Raw genomic sequence first — 21,588 nt, forward strand, 5'->3', positions numbered from 1 at the left:
GGTTTTCTCGCACAGAGAGGCCATGCGGCAATTAAGACGAGGGGCTGTAATACGCGCGTGCAGCTGATCTCCTGTCTTGCTGGATATCGCGGTGGATTGATGAAATTAGATACCATCGGTCACGTTAATACTGTAGGACTATGTCCACATGTTGTTTGTAATCATGTTCCTTGATTAACTATAGTATACTAAGACAATAATTTGCTATGATATCAAGACTTCTTGTGTGTTATATAGTAGACTTACAGACTCCGAAGTCATGCCATACAAAACGGGATTTTGTTCTTTGCTTGGGTGCCCTGTCCGTATTGTGCATGGAGACACGATTGAGCATTTACATTCAAACTAACTCGACGTTTCACATAACTCGTTCGACTGAGGCTCATTGTTGTGGGTTTTAAACTGGTATCGCGCTCGCGAGAACCAATCAATCAATCCATATACTAGAGCTATGCCATAGATAACCGTGACATAATTCATGTCTTGAAAATAATGGTCAGTTTAGTGTATTTGAAAGGGTTAAGTAGTGGAAGACGTACTTGATGGGGTGACGGGCATCATATATGGGAACGAATACATGACGACCGTGAAAATACAGAAGACCACCGTTATGATTTTGGAAATCACGCCTATAATTCCGAGGTGGAACGGCCCACGTGGTTGATTCTTGCCTCTCCAAATTGAGCAGATCATTGGGGCCAGATATGTCAGATATGGGAATACAATGACGCCAGTTATTAGACTATAGAATCAGTTAGCGTTCGGTTCTAAAATCAAGCAAAATCGGTTCGAAGTCTTACCTATTGAAAGCAGTGCTAGACGCAATGTAAATGAGCCCAATTGCAAAAACTATACACACAGAAAGTGCGTGAGCTCGGAGTGGAACATGTGTTGAAGGATCAATATGCGACCAGTATCTTGAAAACGGCATCCCGTTGTCCCGAGAGAAAGCCCAACACATTCGAGCTTGGTAGGCATGTTGCGGAAAGAGGGAACAAAGGTAAGATATGGTCACAAATGCCATGGTTGCTAATGCGGCTGACTGGCGGTGTCCATATGCAACGTAGAAAAGCTGAAGAATGGGAACATTTGTCGGAGTATTGATCACACTCTCGAAGTCCGTTAGGCAGTACATCAAGACACACGCGAACGGAAACGCAGTCATGAATCCTATAATGACTGTCATCATGATCGCTTTAGGCACATTTCGTGCAGGGTTTGGTGTTTCCTCCGCGAGATGTGCCGCACTATCAAGCACTCCGAATGAGAAGTTAGCGTTGATCAAACCCATGATAAATGCCATGCCATCAGAAGACCAGCCATTGCTTCGATTTAAGGTGCCGAATATGAATACGGCATCAGTGTGACCAACCGCAGTTGCAGGAAGGACAATTGTGATAAGAACGCAGGTCAGGAGACTGATGTAAAGTCCCACAAGGACGCTCTTAGTGACAGCCTTTTCCCATATGTTCACCAATCCGGCGACAAGGTTAAGGGCAACAGCTCCAAGATAAACACGCCACGCCGAAAGTGCGCTAGAAATTTCGTTAGACTATGATTGCGAGGTCTGAGGGCATCGTATTTTGCGGGGAAAATAAAGAAGCCAAATCTCACAATTCCGGTACGGCCAGTTTAACGGACCCAAAGACAAACATGCTGACAGCGATTGATGAACTCGCTGTCGTGCAATAGGCGGCGAATAGATTGCAGACGCCTGTAATATAGGCAAATGGCCGGGCATATTTGCGTGGTGCCAGTCTCATTGCCCAATAGTATTGCCCTCCCGAATTGGGCATCGCGCTGACCAGTTCACTCAACGAGATTCCAACAAAGAGGTTGAGGATAAACATCAGGATCAGACCGTAAATGATTCCAGCAGAGCCCGCTGCGGTGATCCCCGTGGTAAACGCTCCAGCCACCCCCAACCATGAGTTTGTCAGAGTATATGCGCTGCCAATCAACTGTATCAGACTAAATTCTCGTTCCATCTGAGGCACGTAACCCATCTCTAGTAGGTGATGTTAGTGTAGTGCCTGATTTGAAAAATGTTCTATTCTGCCAGAATGAAGGGGATTGGGCATACGCTCAAGGTCAAGGTCATCCATGGTGCCAGCTATCGGTTCGGGGTCTGCTACTCCATTCTTCCCGTCAATCATGGACGAGTCATCGGCAATCCTTTTCTCTGGGTTAAGAGGGACAGGGTTGGCCATGTTGTCGTTGTGTGTTATTTAACGTAGGTTATGGAAGTCTGTCAAGAGAAAGTTATATCGGCTTAGTCGACAGACGATAACTGCGACAGGGATTTCACAGGTTAGGAATGCTTCCTTTCGCTCTGGCTGGTGGCATGAAATTTTCCAACGTATGCGAAAACAATCAGTGGGACCTTGTGAATTGGACTTCATATGTAGGACAAAACCAAGCCTACATATATATAACATAATGCATGCACGTACCAACTCACAGGATGCGAATGTAAAGGAAGAACAAGTTTTGCACATCCCAGGGCCCGGTGGTTTGCGGGGGAGGCGAACCTAAAAGTTTCGCAAAGAAAAGACGAAACAAATCTCGCTTCCATTCCCAATATGGAATACGTGAAGCCCAAAACGGTAAACGAGAACTACTGATAAGGCTACAGAGATTAATAGCGCTAGCAAACTATGATGTGAACAATATTTCCAGTAATGCCGGAACCCGTGTCGATGCCCAAAACGGCAACTTTTGAGTAAGGGCTAGGAGGTTTCTGACACTCTTGTTGGCTAAATATCCCGATTGTGGAGTGAATGGTGTTGTTATCACTACCTAGGTCATAGCCTTTCTCGACTCGACCATTGGTAACCTTGGTCGGCCATGACGCCGCTCGCGTTATAGACCATCAGACGACTCCGCACGTTACCATGCTAGCTGGAGATAAGGTGAGAATAGACTGTCAATTATAAAGGAGTGTCTTACACTTTAAATGTGTACCTCTGAAGGATGCTACCGTACTTGGGTAATCAAAGTATAGCACAGGCTGTCGGAAATAGGGGAATCAGTTTACGTGTTGTAGGGCAACTCCCTGGGACGTTGCATGGCTGCTGCATGCGAAGCCCCACACAAAGGGGCTTATTAAAAAAGGCACCATAGCTTGTTAAGACCCAAAGTGGACAGGGAGAGGAAGAGGAAGATGTTGTTGGGTGGTTGGGAAGGTGCGATCTCATTAGCTACAGATGCTAACAACGTATATGCCTCAGGCCACCCAGGAAAAGCGAATATGTTGTAGAAGAACATTAAAGAAACAGGGCTACCTACAGTATCTTCTGCTGGATTCCGATTCGAAAACACCATAATTGCATCATGAGATCCCTGACTAACCTAAACTTGTGCGACTACGGGATCTACCACGTCTCGGGTCGCGCAGGCGCAGTGGATAGTCTCATCCAATCTCTCCTCTTTATCCCATACTCTGTACTTGACATTTGAATAAAATGCACTCTTTTCTCTGAAAAGAGCTGGTTGGTAACGTCTGCCATTGATTCGTATCTAAACCATGCGAATATTACCAACTAGAAAGCCAAGTACTCGGATCGAAAGTATTTTATGGAGCCTCGACAGAACTGTATTACATGTTTCGACATGCCTCAAAAAGTGGAGACGTCGCCACGCGCCTTTACTTTCAGCAAAGATGCTTCACCCTGGGGCCGGGCCTAACTGATGACACAACTATGCACGTGCTTTAAACTTCTTATCCTCGTACAACTTGAACATTGATATCGCGATGTGGGCTAATAGTAGGTAGTATGGACTTAAATATTCCTATAGCTGAAGACCTGCCCAATGTTAAGGTACTCGGTTTGTTCTCCCATCCGCCAAAAAGCTTTCCACGTCACGTCCATGCACGCCAGCTAAAATTCCAGTGTTCCACTGTAAAGTTCTCTCGGACGGGCTTTTGCCACAATTCGTAAAGCCCACCAGTCTTAAAACCCCAGAAACGCCACTCTCAACCGCATTCGTATCGATAATATCACGCAAAACGTCGGTCAATGTGATATTCCGCAGACTCCAGCTCGGGTCATGCCTTTTCAGCAAAGCAAAAAGCTCACGGGGTGTCAATGTTTGGCCACTCAGATGGGTAAAGTCGCTCCATGGGATATCGTGTGCTTGCAGGAGTGCGAGAGTGGCCTGGGCGGTATCACGCGCGGAGGTTAAGGTGATCTCTTGCATCCCGTCCCCATACAAATCAAAGACCTTCGTTGTATGGTTCATGAGCCATTCGTTCCCAATGTCCTTCAAAAATCGATTTGAGGCAGGGAGAATATAGTCCATAAACCAGTAGTTGCACATGAACGACCATTTCACTTCGCTCTGAGCACGCAAGGCCTTGAGAACTGCGTTTCGTGACTTTGAAAGATATAGAGGCTGATCAGGAAAGTCTTCCATGTTTATTGTCCATCCTGATGGTATGAACCGCTTGCACCTAGGGGATTGTATACAGGCTTCCAGAATCGCCAGGTGAGAAGCAACATATGCTTCGTTCGGTCCGGCAAGGGTTGAAACAATAGCATCACAGTCTTGGATATTGTGTTTCAAGTTGTCGACGGTGTAGTCTGTCGTTCTTATCTCAATATTTGACATGGAAGGATTTCTCTCCAAAGACCTGCTCAGGACAACAGTCTCATGCGGGGATTGACTGAACTCTTCAATGAAGTAAGCCGCAACATCACCGGCACCTGCAATTGCGATCTTCATTTTGGAATAGTCAACGTTGATCGAGTACAAGTTTGGGGGATATATCAAACAGGCAAGAATAAACGCTGCCGGTAATAATGCAATTGTGAGAATTATTCGAGGCTTTATATGCATGCACCTTCAATACCGCGGAGGTATGGGGAAAACGTTAGTGAAGTCTGATCTCGTACTAGTGGTAACTATCACCAAAGAACCATGATAACTAGAACATAAGTATTGCTAATATCCAATTGTGGAGCACTAGGGGACTTTCTTTGGCAGGATAATGACGTTACAGTCTTCTTCGGAGTTCTGAGTAGAAATTCCTCTTTGGGAGTGTTGTCAATTCCTTATCGCGTTCTGGTTGTCTTTCCCGAAGTAATAATCAGATGGTGCTAAACAAAATGACGATAACTTCACTTTTAGGTACATTCTTTTCTTAATCAAGGTAGTTAGGTGGTTTTTTAGGCCGCTAATTAGGGACACGAGTGTTAATTATCGTGTTATCAATATAAGCGGGCCTGAGTGGAGCTATGATTTGGTTTTAGCCCGCGTGGCGTGTTCCTCGGTAAATGTTCTATTCGGGTTATTGATTAAATTACCGCTTACTATCTTTATTAGGAATGTGCCTAGGCTTACTATCATTCGCCAGGATGGCTGCTTTAATGAGATAGGTACAAAACCTAAGCCCTGCAGGTCCCTTGATGAGCTTGGCAGGCAGTGTACAACATACGGAGTATGTTGTAGGTAATTGAGCACGAGTGGGGACACGAGTGTCTCATATTATGAAACACAATCAACAAATAGCCGTGCCAAGCCCAATACACCTGCCGGTGTTGGTGCGTGCGAACGGTCAGGGGTCGGAAACTAATTATTACTAATATGGCTGCCTTAAATGCCTGGAAGATGCTTAATTAGATACCGCCTTTTGGCACCGCTCTTACAATGTATTGTAATGTATTGTAAATGAAGCTCTCAAATGGAAGCCTCCCGCGTAATATTGAAGCTATTCCCACCACACAGATCTTTAAAATCTTCCCTTTCTAGGCGTTGAAGCCTCTCATACCATATTCTCGACAATTTCAAAACCCCCAATTTGTATGGGTGCGAATAGCGTCACATTTGACTCACATTTGTGCTCAGTTCTTAAGGTATGAATATTGTCGACGTTGGAATAAGGGCTCTGTTGGCAATTCAGGTATTTTCTGCCAGCAAACATTCGAGCATCTTTAGGCATCAATATTAGTAATACGTAGTTTCCGTAGGTGCGCCCTACCAGACTCTCCTGATTATGTCTTTTCAATTATTAATTCACCTATGAAAAGAATTATAGATAATAACTATAACTATCTTTATACCAATTTCTACTATTACTATCTTTTACCACCATTGAAGTTTTTCAATAATTCATCACAAATCTTGTTCTGCTCGGAGCATTGTCTATTATACTTCCTACTTATCTAGGCTTCGAGTCAACGATTGACCACTCTCACCATCGATCTCCAAATAATTCCTGGATGATATATTTGAACCGAGAAGAGACCCTCTCTTACTGCGACGAGTCCCTTGCATTTCGAATTCGGGCCCATTTGCTGATCTCTTTTGAAGTCCCTGCCAAGACGGCCCAGTCGATCCCGGTTCTGATGCGGCGTTCTTGGACCGTTCCCTGTGGCCCTTCAGTAGTCCGTATAGGACGGGAGCGTTGGCTACGATAGCAGCAGCGAGTAACTCAACGGATGCCCAAGTCGTTCTGTTCACTTGGGCGGTAGGATTTCTGGCGTTTTGAGGTAATCTCGCGATAGTGATTGCGACGATGAATAGGCCGATGGAGAAGAGGATCGCTAGCTGGAATTTTCTAGAGGTAATATGTCAATAAGATGCATATAGATAAGTAGGTCGGGTCAAGCTTACTGCATAGCGGATCGTTTAACCAGGACCAGAATTGGAATCGGCAACGCGATAAGCATGATATCCGTGATGACATTCAGGACACCTGAGACTACAATGTTAGAGGCATCACTTTCAAACGGGTTCCAAGAAAGCATACCGAGGACGATCAATTCGAGCTGTGCCTGGCAGCATGTACCTGCATTGTATTAGAAGGTTCAACGAAGATGAAAAATAAGGGAAGGGAATACCAGGATCCGGCAATACGATCCAGTAATGATTGAAGGGATCGCATTCGGTGAAAGTCACAATCTGTACGATAGCATATGTCGCTGCGAATATACCGATATACGAGATCATCGTGACCTTCTCCCAGGGAAGGTGCTTGAGCAGTCTGCGGTAGGTATCGAGCAGAACGAACTTTTGCAACCAGAGACTAGAAGAATTATAAGAAAAGGAAATAGCAAAACTATGATTTAACCTCAGAACCTACTAGGAATTATAAAATACTCGATTAGCGAGTACCAATTTGCTCGCGATCTCTCTGCGGCGGATGTCCTCGGGAGTGAAATTGGTCGTATGTCTGAGCTTGGATGACATATTGTTTGTTCCCCAGATGAGAATAACGTGGATCAAGCCGAGGCGTACGAGAGCACAGAGAATTGCGCCCATTGAGAGATAATCGCCCAAGACGAACTGGAATCCTTTCAACTTCCGTACCAGCAGCCGAAGGACTACCAAGGCGACTGTCACCCAGGTAAACACCCAAAGAATGATGAGGGTGTAATCCATGGCTTTTTGGTATATTTAGGAAGCCTAAGGAGGAAGGAGGGAAAAAAAAAAAAAAGACAGAGACAGAACAAGAGACGGGGGCGAACTATATCAAAAAGTGATGATTTTTTTTCAGCCATTGGTCGTATTCCAAGGTTTCATCATATTAATTTTAGACAATTAAAAGAACCTTGGAAGAGATTGGAAGAGGCGCAAGTGAACTTTGAAATTTCACTAGGCAAAGTATATGGGTACGAAGACTTATAGTGGCCAGGGTTCAAAACCCCCTTTATAGATTATTTGATGCCTGAATGCTTGACTCTGGAACGGCAGAAAAATCAAAATACCTGAATTTCTATTACAAAAGCCTTAGTAATCATAGTACCCTTAATTCTCTTAACTATGGTTTGCAAGTTCCAAGAATGAAGCCTTTCATCCGCATACATATGTACAAAGTGAGCTACAACATATAGTATCAATAAATTTACCATACACTGTATAGTGTTAGATAAGGCACTAAGGCATCAACTCCCACCTAGAGGGGTTTTGAACACTGGCCACTATAAATCTTAGTGATATACGGATCATTTCTCCACTTTTTGGCCCCCCCCGGGCCACATTATATTTCCAGAGATCGTTCCCTATGAGGCCAATCGAGATTGAATCCTTGGAACCCATCGCCATCGGTGGAACTTCGGAAAAACCATCTTAGCATCCGGAGAATAAATTCAACCCCTGATAAACCTTATGCTTGTTTTGTTCACTCCCTATCCTCTCAAGATGCATCTAAAGACAGGATTATTTTTGATCTGCGCAATTGTCGCAGCTTCAGGCTGGTGCGGGGAAGTGCCAGCCCAGCGATCATACATGTATGTTGGAGGACAATATATCCTGAATAGTGCTGGCCAACATGTCTTCGCGGATCAGATGTACGTGGAAAAACTTACTCCAGCCACGGGTGTGACCAAACCATATCCAATTGTCTTCATCCATGGACAAGCTCAAACAGGCACCGTACGTATCATTGAAGAACCCCTCCTCCCCTTTACCAGAAGTTAACCGTGATACAGAATTGGCTCAACAAGCCTGACGGAGGAGAAGGCTGGGCCTCTTACTTCCTTTCTGAAGGATATGCATGCTACATTATCGATCAAACCTTCCGCGGCCGCAGTGCCTGGTTCCCTGGAAATGGGACAATGAGCACCTACAGTGCCGAGCTATTGCAGCAGCGCTTCACCGCACCGAAGTTATACAACCTCTGGCCACAGGCGGCCCTACACACCCAATGGAACGGGACAGGCATCATGGGCGACCGAAATTTCGACACATACTATTCCTCGACAGTCGAGTTCCTCAGTTCAGCAACCTACCAGCAATCGACCGTGCAGGCCGCCGGCGCCGCCCTACTCGACACCATCGGATCCCCCGTCATCCTCCTCTCTCACTCCCAGGGCGGAGCCATGCCGCTGCTGATTGCAGATGTGCGACCGGAACTCGTCCACTCCATCGTCTCGGTCGAGCCGACCGGCCCTCCCTTCCAGGACGCCGTATTCAGTAACTCTTCCACGCGCGCCTACGGACTTACCGATATTCCTATAACCTACTCGCCCGCCGTGAGCGATCCAATTGACCTCGTGAAACACGTCATCCCTTCGAACTCGTCGTCGTACTCCGACTGTGTAATTCAGGCCGATTCCCCCGCACCGAGACAGCTTGTCAATCTCGCCAAGGTGCCCACCCTGGTCCTGACGACTGAATCGTCTTACCATGCGCCGTATGACTGGTGCACGGTCCGGTTCCTGAAACAGGCCGGCGTTCCCGCGCAACATCTCCAGCTGGCAGATATCGGTATTCATGGAAATGGGCATATGGTGTTCATGGAGAAAAACAGTTTGCAAGTTGCTGCTGTTCTACAGCGGTGGATGGAGCGGATGTAATTTGTAAGATATGAAACTTTGTTTGTTTGGACACGAATGAACTTGTCTACCTTTTCAGTTAAGCTTCATCAGACAGAGTCCGAACCTCCTATTGTGACTTTGGAAAAGTAAGCCAATAAGAATATTCGCAAATCCCCCTTTATTAAGGCAACGCCCGTATTATCTTACCGGGTTGACAGGCCGTACACGTGAAACAAGTATACCTTTGCAGGAAGCGCCTTTATAAGGCTTAGACTTCGGCAGAACCAATTTTGGGTCTGAGCATCCGACCTAAACCCCAATGGGTTAAACCACATAACCTAGTAATAACCTATTCGAATCTATTTTTATTTTATTGGGCGAAGCGAAGCAAATAACTGATTTCTAAATTCCTTACTACTATGCCAAAATACTCGGTTATTGGATTGGAGGATCTCGCCTCTGATTAGTCGATAAATGCGGATATAACGTAATCAGGGTAGGGCTTGTCACGTGACCTCACTTTGAAATATATGCTTTTCCTATTTATGCCTGAGGCATTAATATGGTGGCCTAAGGCCACGATCGCAACAACTTTTCCTTTTCCTAACGCTTTAGTGTTGGTTGCGTCGACCCGCGAACCTCATTGAACTTTGACCCTACATCGACGTAGTATTTTCAACTTGTGAAGATTTTTAATTGTTCTTGTACTTGTAAGTTTTGTTACTGTAACTCCTGCAATATTTTGTCCCGTTGGCTTCCAGAGGATTTTAGCGAATGTGGAAGAAGGATCGTGTTTTAAATATATATCTCCAGGTCACATAGCCACGCTTTCACTACGGTTACACGGGAATTTAACGGCCCTTGATGGGTGGCCAGATAGGGTAAAGTCGGCAAAGGTTATAAACTTGAATAATTGGATCTGACCTTAAACACCGTGAGGCCTGATCAACTTCCCCGACCAACTTCTTGATCACCATTCTCTTGATCACCATTCCTATAATCAAGTGGACTTGGAAAACAGTCAAATTCTAGTCGAAATTTGACTTCGTCAATTGGCTGTTGCGGTAATCTTGAAACCGAATACATAGACATAGCTGTTACCTGCGTCGCATAGCCTATAAGAGACACCGAGGATTGATGGGACCGCATTGCCCGGATCCTTGACATTTTCTTGTGGACCAAATAATTCTCTCAAACGGATCGTCTATCCAGGAAAAAGAAGGAGATCAGCAGCCCAATGAATTGTCGATTTCTCTACTATTGAGAGTCACACAATATGCATTTCTGCCAGTACTCCCCCAAGGAAAATCTTCACGTAGTTGGCTTTCTACAATAGTTCAGGGTTGTATCGCACCCCGTTCGCGCTATTTACGCTCGATCCTCGCCCGATGTAACAGAGGCTGACGTAGGTACGTGACTGTTCATAAGTTTAAAAATGGGTAAAAATCAATCTAAGCAAGAGAAAATGATTTCATGCAACTATGTATCATGTTTGATGCCATAAAGAAACATATCGCATGCAAAAGATATATCTACAAATCAAGATCATCACTGCGAGACACACCCTTAGGGTCTAGTGCAGGTGCCTCACCGACAGCAACCACACGAAGGCAAACCCGAGGCTCATCGTAATCGTAAGTAGCAGTATGGTAGACAGCACGATTATCAAACACGGCCAGATCATCGACCTCCCACTTGATACGGGCCTAAAGATAATGAAGTCAGATATCGTCACATGAAGTATGCTGGGATTCGCGGAATACTTACCTGAAGATCATGATTGTCGGTAATCAATTTCATTAAGTAACTCTTGATATGCTCGCTTTCATCTGGAGCCAGTTCATTCACAGATTGCAGATGATGACCAACACCAAAGATGGATTTCCATCCGGTAACCGGGTTCGTTCTCACAATGGGATGCTCAGCAGTCAGCGACTGGTCAACATTGTTGGGATGGCCTCTAGCGACCTGGTAGAGGTGAGTATGGTCAGGGTTAGGACTGTAGCCAACGGGAGAGAAAGTGCCGGTAAGAGTTTCCAGAAAGGCTCTCCATGGGGGACTAATGCGGTCGTAGACCTCATAGGCGCTGGCGAAAACTGTATCACCACCGGTTGAAGGGCGAACTTTGTTGACTAGAGTGGTGTAGTCGGATGTGATGCGCTCAAAGGCGATATCCGAGTGCCAGCCATCGGCAACGCTTTGTTTCTTCAACGTCTTCTTGCCGGCCACCACGCCACTCTGCTTGGAAAGCATGTTTTCTGGGTTGCGGGCAATTGTAGACATTTCCAGATCGGGCTTCTCGCCCTCTTTGTGGACGGTGTGGTTGCTGTGGGTGTTAATTTATGATATCATGGCTTGAATGGTGGGTACATACATGGGGTGGATATGAATAGTAGACTCATCAGGCTTGCCAGTCAATTGTCCAAGACGATGGGTGAAGGACTTTTGCTGGTCTGAAGTGAGGTTCTTCTGGTCCCGGAAGACGACAACGCCACGGTGAGAGACTGGGAGTAGTGAGTTTTCATTCTAATTTGGAGCTAGAGTTAACGGATGCTCACTGGTAACAGCTAGATCACGAAGGAGCTCATCCGCATTGGGAGCGTTAAGGACCTCGGCCAAATCAATGCCATTATACACTCTGCCGAGGATTCGAGTGAGGTCCTCATACTTCCAGTGGTCAATGGAAGTACCCAACGTAAGTGGAGCAGGGAAAGAAGTGACAAAGTCTTCGATAGGCATTTTGAGATAGGATGGAGTATGGAACACTGTAGATTCAACCGGAAGATGATGTGTAGAAGATAGAGAATATGATGAGATTATCTGAGAGTTTAGTGGGCCATCTGGGTGGCTTTTATATGTTTCCCGTCGCCCTGTGAATCACTAAGCAGTCTGCTCGAAACCCCCCGAAGAAGAAAAGAAAAGGAAATCAATCATCAGCTCGAGTTTACCCCACCTCAGGTAAGCGGAGGATGGCAATAGAGGGAGGATGGCGATAGAGGGGGGAAGTATGGCTTGTTTGGATATGGTTGGAACTAGACGTTGACGTTTCCTGCCTGCCTAAGGGACAGGATGAGACATTCTGCATAAAATCCTAGTGTCTGCAGGGGCTGGGATAGTAGTCGAGATATCCGCATTTATTGCATTTATTGCATACTCCTATATTCGGTTAGCGTTGAAAATGCAATCCAGGGATGTATGTCTCATCACAATACCAATATTGTAATAACGCCGTTACTGGCGACGCGCTCTTATATCCGATATCGGGAGATTCCAGATGACCGTCGTCAACCATCGACATTGGATTCCTCAGCAGACCATATAAGACTCTGCGCCGTGGAGCAACCAAATTGGATGAAGACTGCATCTTTATCTTCACTTTCAGCAATTGATTTTATCACTTTATTTCACTTACGCGGAACCCAAATTGATCTCTTTGATTATGGCTACCAGCACCACCAAAGGGTCCCCAGTCGTTGTGCATGATCAGACTAACCTGCTGCCCCGCACCCAACTCCTGGTTGTGTTTGGTACTCTCGCCATCGCGTTTCTTATCGCTTATGCAGATCAGAACGGAGTGGGTGTGGCCTTACCCACTATCGCACGGGAGCTGAATGCGCGAGATACAATCAGCTGGGCAGGTACTTCCTCTATGATTGCGAATACGGTGTTCCAGGTACTATACGGACGCCTGTCTGATATATTTGGCCGCAAGAAAGTGTATCTATCTGCGGTACTGCTACTTGCCATTGCGGACATTCTCTGCGCAACTGCCCAGACTGCATGGGCCTTCTACCTGTTTCGTGGTATAGCAGGTATTGCCACTGGTGGAATCAACTCCTTGACAATGATGATTGTATCCGATATCGTTACTTTACAGGAACGTGGCCGATACCAGGGTATCCTGGGCAGTTGTATCGGGCTAGGCAATACGATTGGTCCGTTTCTGTCATCTGCATTTGCGCAACACGCTACTTGGCGCGGGTTTTTCTATCTGATCAGCCCTCTAATGTTGCTCTGCGCTGTGGGTTCATTTTTCCTGCTGCCTTCCTCCATGCCCAAAGGGAATGGCCTTGCAAGAGCGAAATTGATCGACATTTGGGGCTTGGTATCCGGATCCATTGCAATCATCTGCATATTGATCCCCATTTCAGGTGGTGGGTCTTACTTCGCCTGGAACTCTACTCTCGTTATCGCTATGCTTGCCGTCGGTGGAGTGGCCACGATTGCATTCATCCTGGTGGAGTGGAAGGTTGCTAAGCTGCCAATGGTACCGTGTGAGTTTTACGCTATTCATGCTGCAAAGGCCTTTTCAGCAGCGCCGGAGAGCTAATTATATGTTCAGTATCGATGTTTCGCACCCCTGCCGTGACTGCCATTTTGGTGCAGAATCTCCTCTTCGGCTACTGCTATTATGCCGAGCTATATTTCCTACCGCTGTATTTTGAGAACGTGCGCGGGGTGACTCCACTGGTATCTGCAGCCCTCCTCGTACCATTGGTGATCTCACAGATGATATTCTCTGTTTGCTCCGGATTCTACATCTCACATTACTCACGATACGGGGAAGTGATCTGGTTTGGCTTCATCTGTTGGACAGTGTACGTGGCCCGAATCTTTTTTTTCTTTCTCCTCTGCTTACATGTAACATACAGTGGAGCAAGTGTACTTTGCACCTTGAAGCAAGACACTTCTCTAGGAGTGATCATCGTGGCCCTAATCATCCTCGGTGTTGGTGTTGGCAATGTATTCCAACCCTGCCTAATCGCCATCCAAGCACATTCACCGAAGGATCTCCGAGCTGTGATCATCTCTAATCGCAACTTCTTCCGTGCACTTGGCGGTGCCATCGGCTTGGCATGTTCCAGTCTAGTCCTTCAGACGTCCCTTGGCAAGGCACTCCCAGATGATCTTAGCTATCTCAGTAGGGACAGTTATGTGCTGCCCTCGCTCAGTGACTTCTCTACAGCGGATCAGAATTCCATCCGGGCCGCGTATGCCAAGGCCAGTCGCACTGTCTTTATCTCCATGGCACCTATCATGGGCTTCTGTCTGGTCATCTGTGTATTCATTCAAGACAAGGGGTTGCAGCGAAAGGATGAGACTGCGCCCCCGCAGCCTATACCGACTACGGCAGAGCCCACATCGAATGCGGAAAAGGGTGTCCTGAAAAATTGACCAAATAAAAGGACTTGTGAGGCTAGATAGATGGAGGGACAAAGGAGGGATCTCGGAAACGGCCGTATTCCCAATCGGGTTACCACCACAAGTATAGCCAAGAGGGCGCTATTTCTTATTCCCCCGGTGAAACATGCACGAGCGGCCCGCCACCCGTAAACACTAAAGTACATATCATTTTTTCCAAATTAATATCTCCACGCCGAAGGATTCTTCACGCCGAAGGATTCCTTTAGTGGGGTTGACGAACTGATCGGCGCATATTTTGGTAACACATGTAAATAATCATTCACTCTATTCTTGGGACCATGAAACACTATCCTACCAAAAATGAAGTCAAGCCAACTTCTCTGATATACATTGACCTAAAATGCTGTCTTCAGTTCGTTATATCAATGTTTTACTGTTGCCTGTTTATCTTGAACTTATAGAAATGATTGCAAAGATTGTAAACAGCAAAAAATAAATAAACATAGGCAGATAGGTAGATAGACAAGGGCCGCTCATTAAAGGATACAGCTCATGGCCCTTTACGTGCTAGGACCAAAGCACTACCCCATTCCACATCAACCTCGATGGCCTTCCAATCCACGCTGTTTTTGGATCCTTCTCCCCGTAATCCAGGCTCAGCCTCCCGAATAGCATCCATCATCCTATCAATCACATCGCCCTCACCACTTCCATCCTCTCCACGACGTTTCTGGTCCGGGAACTTCTGCTGCCACTTGTGGAATGAGCTCCAGGTGCGCATGTACTCCTCCATTGCACCTAGAGTCATACGGGCACTCATGAAGCGTGTGCCCTGACCACTGCCGATACCCTGCGTACTAGGTTCGTATTCAATGCGCGTGATATCACGCCATTCAGCAGCGGGGGGCACCACAGCTCGCAGCTTGTCCTGCACAATGCGTCGTCCAGGCTGCTGCCAGTAGCTTCCCAAGAGGGCAGGATCTTTCTGGTAGGCAAAGTGTTCGATGATCTCACTTGCTTTGGGATGCGACACCAAAACGTGGTCCTTGTACCCCCAAAAGGCCAACGTACCCCCGGGCTGCATAATGCGCGCTAGCTCGGGCCATAGCGTCGGGTAGTTGAACCAATGGGAAGCCTGGGCGGCAGTCACAAGGCTGACCCGTCGGTCGGACACAAATGGGGAAGACTCTGCTGCGGCTTGATGGTAGCTCACGTTGGGGTACGTTGTGGGGGGACACGTTGACAGTTCACGGGCTTGGGCGATCATTCCAGCTGAAGGATCGGTGCCGATCACTCGGCCAAAGTGAGGGGATAACTCGCGGGCTACCAGACCGTGCCCGGTGCCAAGATCTAAAGCCAGTGTACGCGCGGCATCTGGAGAGCCCTGGTGAAAAGACAGGACTGCTTTGTACAGTTCAGCCGGGTAGGTGGGTCGAAAAGCGGCGTAGCCTTTGTGGCCAAAGGACTTGCTCCTATTCCGAACTGATTAGGGCTGATACTTTCTCAAAGAACCCAAAGGATTCAACCAGGAGATACACAGGCCAAGCCGAGAATGGCAGACTCACAAGAAAGACGCCATGATTGTTATGCAATGGTTGGGTTTTGCTGTTGTTGTTGTTTTCCTTTTTGCTTTTTCCAGGCAGTAAAGGGGGGCCCAATTTGACAGGGAATTATTAATGAGGGGAGACCGGATGGCTGAGAAATTCAAACAGAAATGGGATGAGGAAAAACACAAGCGAATTACGGAGTGCTAGCCTGATCCTTCGCGCCGTCTACACGGATAGTTGGGTTACTTCCGTGTCCGAAGCTAGTCCGGGTTTACTGAGATCGACATCCTGACTCCTCACAAAAGGTTTCATTTCCAGCCCAGTTGCATTCAACAAGGGTAGATGGCATACTACTTAGTCGCCCGTACTCCGTACAAGGGACAGTACCATGTGGGTCCGTTGTACATAACGTTACGCTGACGCTGAAGAGTATTGATTGAGTTTTTTGCGGGATGTGCCGTGCCGTCCCGACCAGCCCTGCGGTGGAGATATCTCCGGACCGATAATAAGGCAGACTCATTTTTAAGTATGTGGAAACCAAGAGTTAATTAAACATCCGGTAACGGAATGTATGTAAAGAAACAAATACTCAAATATTATGATACGAGGCATGTCAGATCAGGGACACAATCGCATCATTGAGAAGAATTCCCAAAATTTATAAACGAAAAACCAAGTTTATTGGAAATCGACTTGATCTTCTCGCTATATATATAGCCCACATATTTTCTCGATAATACATCAAATCTTTGATTTACAACAATCTATCCGAATCAAATTGCTGATCATCTTATTCCAAGGTCAGCTGAGTATACGAGCCTAGGTATTCTTGTATATACTAATATGATTGAATAAAAGGTACGCGCTTGCACCAGGGCATCTTGGCCATTGAAATGCAAGTAGTATTTCTGCTTCTATCAAAACACTCCTCGCTCATTCTATAAAGTGCTTCCCCAGCACTCGATCATAAAAGGAATCCAAAAATGGCTACTATGAAACAGCCGATGCCCGGCAAGACCATCTCAATGGCACCAGGTACCACGGCCTTCTATGGTATGAATCCAAAAATCAACGTATAAGGAGTAGTGCTAAAGTCTAGCTTCCATATGCAGGCGCATTGGCAGGCATGATGGAGGCATTGGTCTGTCACCCACTGGGTAATTGAGTGTCCTTGACAAAATAATGTGCTCTGTACCAATTAATGCTGACGAACATCAGATACTATAAAAGTCAACATGCAAACCAAGAACACGACAGCGACCCTACTCTCACAGAAACCCGGAGGTATGAGAAGTCACATTTTTCATATTTCTAGCACAGTCGACTCTAACAGAACATGAGCGGCGTTTCAGACAAAACGTTGGTGAGAACAATACAATCAATATATCACCAGGCCCCAATGGCATTCTATCGCGGCCTTGGAGCAGTTCTTCTAGGGATCGTGCCTAAAATGGCTATTCGATTCACCAGTTTCGAAACATACAAGACTATCCTCAAAAGACCTGATGAGAAAGCTCTCACCTCAGGAAGGTTAATCCTTGGTAGGTTGCGCACAGGATCTTAAAATGAGAAAATAGTATCCTGATGTTGTTGTCAATTCAGCCGGTTTAGCTGCAGGAATTACAGAGGCAGTTCTTGTTGTAACTCCAACAGAGGTTCTCAAAATTCGCTTACAGACTACGAAGCCACGAGATGGTGTACGTGGTGCCGTGTCTGTGGGATACAGAAATACGCCAGAGGCGCTGTACACCATTGTACGGACAGAGGGTGTCAAGGTTTTATGGACGGGCATAGGATTAACAGCGGCTCGCCAAGGGACAAATCAAGCTGGTAAGTGTCAAATCTTGCTTTCTAAGTTACGCTGTTATAAGGGCATTTATTCTGATATTTGTGCATTTAGTGAATTTCTTCGCCTACACAAGAATCCGTCAGGCTCTGGTGGACAACCAGCCGCAGTACCATTCTTCTGGCCTACCATCCTGGCAGACTGGCTTGAATGGCTTTCTAGCCGGATCGCTTGGTCCTTTGGCCAATGCGCCAATTGACACCTTGAGTATGTTATTATCTACAATACATAAAAAGCATCGCTGATGATCCTTTAGAAACCCGGATTCAGAAAAGTGGCAACAGAGGAAATGAATCGGGGCTGTCTCGTCTCATTCACACGTTCCAGGATATTGTGCGTCATGATGGTTACAGGGCTCTATATAAAGGGATTTTACCTCGCGTGTTGCGAGTGGGTATTGGCCAGGCTGTTACCTTTAGCACATATGAGGCGTTGCGGCGATGGTTGTCATAGATACGGGCGTTGAACTCGAATTATTACACAAGTAGCCGACAACGTCTTGGCTCTAGGGAATAAGATGCTCTAGGGAATAAGATGGAAGAATTCTTATAATATTTAATGGATTCGTAAATTATATCAATTCCACCAATACGCTTCGCCCATAAAGAGTCCTTTGGACGATCTCAGGCGCTCTCGAACAAGCCGTATTGGTGAAATTACGTGTTTGAAGAGCAATTTAATCCTCGGATTGCGAATAGTGAGGCCAAGCCGTGGTGGATACGGATGAAACTATGTAGCGCAATTTTGGTATTGTAAGCAGCCCGAGGGTCCCGCTCTCGAGACCCGGTTCGGCCCGTTTGCAGATCATTTCTGGTCTGAACCTTGGATACAAAGTCCGTAGACTGAAGTCTGTCCTATTGGACACGATACCCCGTTATTTATTTCCATATGTTTCAACACGATACCCATTTCATCTGTACAGGAATACATTTCCATTTTTGGGTGAGCGTTAATCGGCGCTTACAATATCCGAGATCGGCAATTTCACTTCTCCCCCTTAATGCATTCCGAAGGTGTTCTGAATAAATATAAGTACTATGATATGAGGCTTCTCACACCAGCTCGCGTTACTAGCGATCATTTTCAGAAACACACAAGAACTGGGTCCCGCTTTACCATGGATTCTACATTGCAGCCTGGCGACAGCTTCCCGGACAATGTCGTATTCCAGCAAGATTCCCATCTCTCTACTTCTCATAGTTAAGCTCATGTGTATGCTAACAAGCGCTCCTTGATGGCAGATACATACCCTGGACAGAGGAAACGAGCTCTATAACCTCGTGTGGGGTTGCGATCCCTTACAATGCTTCGAAGGAATGGTCTGATAAAAAGGTCGTTTTGGTTTCTGTTCCTGGTATGTTCTTCTCCCACTTCCCGTTGTTTCTACGTTACATGTATGCAGAAAATTAATTGACCCATCTTCAATAGGCGCCTTTACCCGGACATGCTCCGGTCTTCACCTCCCCAATTACATTGAAAATCTTCCCGCACTTAAGAAAAAAGGTGTCGATTTGGTGGCGATTATTTCCTTCAACGATGCAAATGTTATGAGTGGCTGGGGGAAAGCAAATAATGTTACGAATAACGATATTGTATGGCTTCTGAGACTGGCAAATACTACTAGTACGCAGCTAACGCACTTGACGTCAGATATTCCTCTCTGATCCAAATGTCGGGTTCTCGAAGAGTATTAATTGGGCAGAACCATCGGGTCATCGGGGACTTCGTTATGCCATTGTCATCGACCATGGAAAGGTTATCTATGCACAGAAAGAGACCGAACGGGGCAATATCCAGGTAATATTTTCCGTGTCATTTCAGTCACTATTTCCGACATTGAGTATAGAGCTAATCCAAGCTGTCCTTTGTTTGCGCAGAACTCGGGAGCCGAATCCATTCTTCCATTTTTATAGATTCTATGGTTGTCTATTTTGTTGGCCCAGATTGATTTAAGGGGAAATGAGAGTATAAGGGCCTGATTTGTGACCCCATTGATCATACTCGAGAGTTGACTTGAGTTAACTACCTACACAGAGAATCTCCAAAGTTTTGAGTATACAAAGTTCATCTTTCCATTCCCATTATTGAAAAATAACGATCTGGCCAAAACGGGATCGTTGCCTTTAAACAATTATTACTTTAAAACCTAGGTTAAGACAACTTGCCTATACAAAGTCTAGGTACCATACATCGGAGGAGGGGTTGAAACTGATATTCTCAAACTCTAGGCCCAAGCCAGCCCTCTTGCAGAAAGCATTTTGTCAAGTTCCCAGACAGTTCATGTATTTCGACTTTAGTCTTGATTAATTGGTGAGCTTGAGAAGTACTTGCAGTATTCAGGCATCTTCAAGCATCAGTAAGCTTTAATATTACTACTAATAACTACAAAATTAGTTTTTGTAGAGTGAGAGTGGATTGATCAGTGACATAATCAACTTGTAGCCACCAAAATCAAAATCGGTGTGCTCGATGGCTTGCATCAAAAGAGAGAGGTGTCTTACTACTCTCTGGGTCATTCCGAACTCTAGTCTTTACGGTTTCTTTTCGTCGTTCAGTTGTTATTTTCCCACGTTCTTTGGTCGAATCTTGTCTATTTTGAGCTATTCTAAATCTGCAGCCCCGAGTATTATCAACGGCGTCGCCAGCAACTGGAGAAAGGTAGTGTCCTCTAGACAATAGTCGCTGTCGGTACTAGCAGACCATATTCATATTAGATTAAAGAAGTGCCTTTATCAAGAGCAATGATGAAGCTAGACAGGGATGTGCTAGATGGACTCCCCCTTCTTATGAGCTACTTTTTCCAGCCTGTGGTATCTCCGTCCCAATTTTTGTTGCACCATTCATTAGAAGAGGGTTCCATGAGGCCATAGCACGCTAGGTGCTTAGGACTGATCTTGATGTTTCCCCGGTCTTTAGATTCGTCGTCAAGGCCGTAGAAGTAACCGATAAAGTAACTGAAGAGAACGGAAGATGTTAGTCCACTTGTTTGACATAAAACACAACGTGTAAGAACATACAGTGTGCCTGTTTGACTATGCCAGACTAGCCTAGAGAGACTGGACGTATAAGGTGCATACCCTTTCTCGAGCGCCTGACTAAAGTTTGTCGTTAGCATGATCAGGAAACGGGAGGATCGACATACGGAAGAGCCTCCATAAAGGCCAAGCGGACATGTTCCCTCTCAACAGCGGACAGAGTCCAGTATGGATCGTCCCCAATCTTGTTACCGAGGCGTAAACCTGGGACCATTTCCCACGCCAGCCAGATCGCAAACCCATTTGGAACTAGCCCTGACTTATCTTGAGTGCTGACCTTGTATCCTAGGAGCTTTGGTACATTGCTGAAGTCCTCACGAGTAACCTTCTGGTAGGCAGTCAACTCTGGGGGTGTGTATGTTGTGGCCTGGCGGGATCTGGTCTTCGGATCTTGCATTTCCGTGTTCTTAATAGGAACCTGAAGATAAACCCGCATGAAGGCTTTCCTGGAGGCCTTCTTTGGGTCGCAACAGATCAGTTTAGCCGTAGCATAAGAGTAGTGGCCATGGCGACGACGCATTTCATCACTAGCCTGAAAGTCATGCTCATTGAGCTCCTCGAGGATCTTCCACTTCGAAAGGCCAGGTTGATCGAGGGTGATGATTGTGCCAGGGTCTGTCCCTTGGTGGAACCAGCGCGAATATGGGGACGACATTGTTGTAAGAAAGTTGAAGAATCACGAAGTTGAAGAAAAGAAATGTTTCTGGAAGAGTTCTGAGTTAGAGATGGTGAATGAATAAAGAGGTGAAAGGGAG

The 21,588-nt window shown here is 46.0% G+C and overlaps 10 protein-coding genes across 10 annotated transcripts; 4 read left to right on the forward strand and 6 right to left on the reverse strand.

Moving 5' to 3' along the window:
- Nucleotides 1-345: 345 nt before the first annotated feature.
- Nucleotides 346-2,210, reverse strand: N7516_011019 (uncharacterized protein; the record flags this gene model as incomplete). Its single annotated transcript, XM_057223737.1, has 5 exons — nt 346-482; nt 540-742; nt 801-1,535; nt 1,615-2,008; nt 2,084-2,210. 5 exons carry the CDS (start codon nt 2,208-2,210, stop codon nt 346-348), a joined length of 1,596 nt encoding a protein of 531 aa, XP_057068877.1.
- A 1,606-nt stretch (nt 2,211-3,816) lies between these two features.
- Nucleotides 3,817-4,725, reverse strand: N7516_011020 (uncharacterized protein; the record flags this gene model as incomplete). Its single annotated transcript, XM_057223738.1, has 1 exon — nt 3,817-4,725. One exon carries the CDS (start codon nt 4,723-4,725, stop codon nt 3,817-3,819), a length of 909 nt encoding a protein of 302 aa, XP_057068878.1.
- A 1,431-nt stretch (nt 4,726-6,156) lies between these two features.
- On the reverse strand, nt 6,157-7,383 carry N7516_011021 (uncharacterized protein; the record flags this gene model as incomplete). The annotated part of the gene is made up of 5 exons (XM_057223739.1): nt 6,157-6,559; nt 6,616-6,703; nt 6,752-6,790; nt 6,843-7,027; nt 7,085-7,383. 5 exons carry the CDS (start codon nt 7,381-7,383, stop codon nt 6,157-6,159), a joined length of 1,014 nt encoding a protein of 337 aa, XP_057068879.1.
- A 759-nt stretch (nt 7,384-8,142) lies between these two features.
- On the forward strand, nt 8,143-9,299 carry N7516_011022 (alpha/beta hydrolase; the record flags this gene model as incomplete). The annotated part of the gene is made up of 2 exons (XM_057223740.1): nt 8,143-8,376; nt 8,433-9,299. The coding sequence occupies 2 exons, from the start codon at nt 8,143-8,145 to the stop codon at nt 9,297-9,299; spliced, it is 1,101 nt and encodes a 366-aa protein (XP_057068880.1).
- A 1,493-nt stretch (nt 9,300-10,792) lies between these two features.
- Nucleotides 10,793-11,999, reverse strand: N7516_011023 (TauD/TfdA dioxygenase family protein; the record flags this gene model as incomplete). The annotated part of the gene is made up of 4 exons (XM_057223741.1): nt 10,793-10,966; nt 11,028-11,586; nt 11,635-11,764; nt 11,819-11,999. The coding sequence occupies 4 exons, from the start codon at nt 11,997-11,999 to the stop codon at nt 10,793-10,795; spliced, it is 1,044 nt and encodes a 347-aa protein (XP_057068881.1).
- A 700-nt stretch (nt 12,000-12,699) lies between these two features.
- N7516_011024 (uncharacterized protein) lies at nt 12,700-14,435 on the forward strand (the record flags this gene model as incomplete). Its single annotated transcript, XM_057223742.1, has 3 exons — nt 12,700-13,534; nt 13,603-13,858; nt 13,913-14,435. 3 exons carry the CDS (start codon nt 12,700-12,702, stop codon nt 14,433-14,435), a joined length of 1,614 nt encoding a protein of 537 aa, XP_057068882.1.
- Nucleotides 14,436-14,955: 520 nt separating this feature from the next.
- Nucleotides 14,956-15,984, reverse strand: N7516_011025 (putative S-adenosylmethionine-dependent methyltransferase; the record flags this gene model as incomplete). The annotated part of the gene is made up of 2 exons (XM_057223743.1): nt 14,956-15,877; nt 15,971-15,984. The coding sequence occupies 2 exons, from the start codon at nt 15,982-15,984 to the stop codon at nt 14,956-14,958; spliced, it is 936 nt and encodes a 311-aa protein (XP_057068883.1).
- A 951-nt stretch (nt 15,985-16,935) lies between these two features.
- N7516_011026 (uncharacterized protein) lies at nt 16,936-18,251 on the forward strand (the record flags this gene model as incomplete). The annotated part of the gene is made up of 7 exons (XM_057223744.1): nt 16,936-17,005; nt 17,065-17,109; nt 17,171-17,236; nt 17,305-17,493; nt 17,555-17,782; nt 17,853-18,005; nt 18,055-18,251. 7 exons carry the CDS (start codon nt 16,936-16,938, stop codon nt 18,249-18,251), a joined length of 948 nt encoding a protein of 315 aa, XP_057068884.1.
- A 664-nt stretch (nt 18,252-18,915) lies between these two features.
- On the forward strand, nt 18,916-19,711 carry N7516_011027 (peroxiredoxin family protein; the record flags this gene model as incomplete). Its single annotated transcript, XM_057223745.1, has 5 exons — nt 18,916-18,997; nt 19,057-19,152; nt 19,227-19,390; nt 19,449-19,595; nt 19,676-19,711. The coding sequence occupies 5 exons, from the start codon at nt 18,916-18,918 to the stop codon at nt 19,709-19,711; spliced, it is 525 nt and encodes a 174-aa protein (XP_057068885.1).
- Nucleotides 19,712-20,589: 878 nt separating this feature from the next.
- Nucleotides 20,590-21,488, reverse strand: N7516_011028 (uncharacterized protein; the record flags this gene model as incomplete). The annotated part of the gene is made up of 3 exons (XM_057223746.1): nt 20,590-20,752; nt 20,816-20,893; nt 20,941-21,488. 3 exons carry the CDS (start codon nt 21,486-21,488, stop codon nt 20,590-20,592), a joined length of 789 nt encoding a protein of 262 aa, XP_057068886.1.
- Nucleotides 21,489-21,588: the final 100 nt, after the last annotated feature.

Source organism: Penicillium verrucosum (genome assembly GCF_028828655.1).
Source record: "Penicillium verrucosum strain IBT 35672 chromosome Unknown utg000005l_segment0_segment0, whole genome shotgun sequence".
Classification (NCBI taxonomy): Eukaryota; Fungi; Ascomycota; class Eurotiomycetes; order Eurotiales; family Aspergillaceae; genus Penicillium; species Penicillium verrucosum.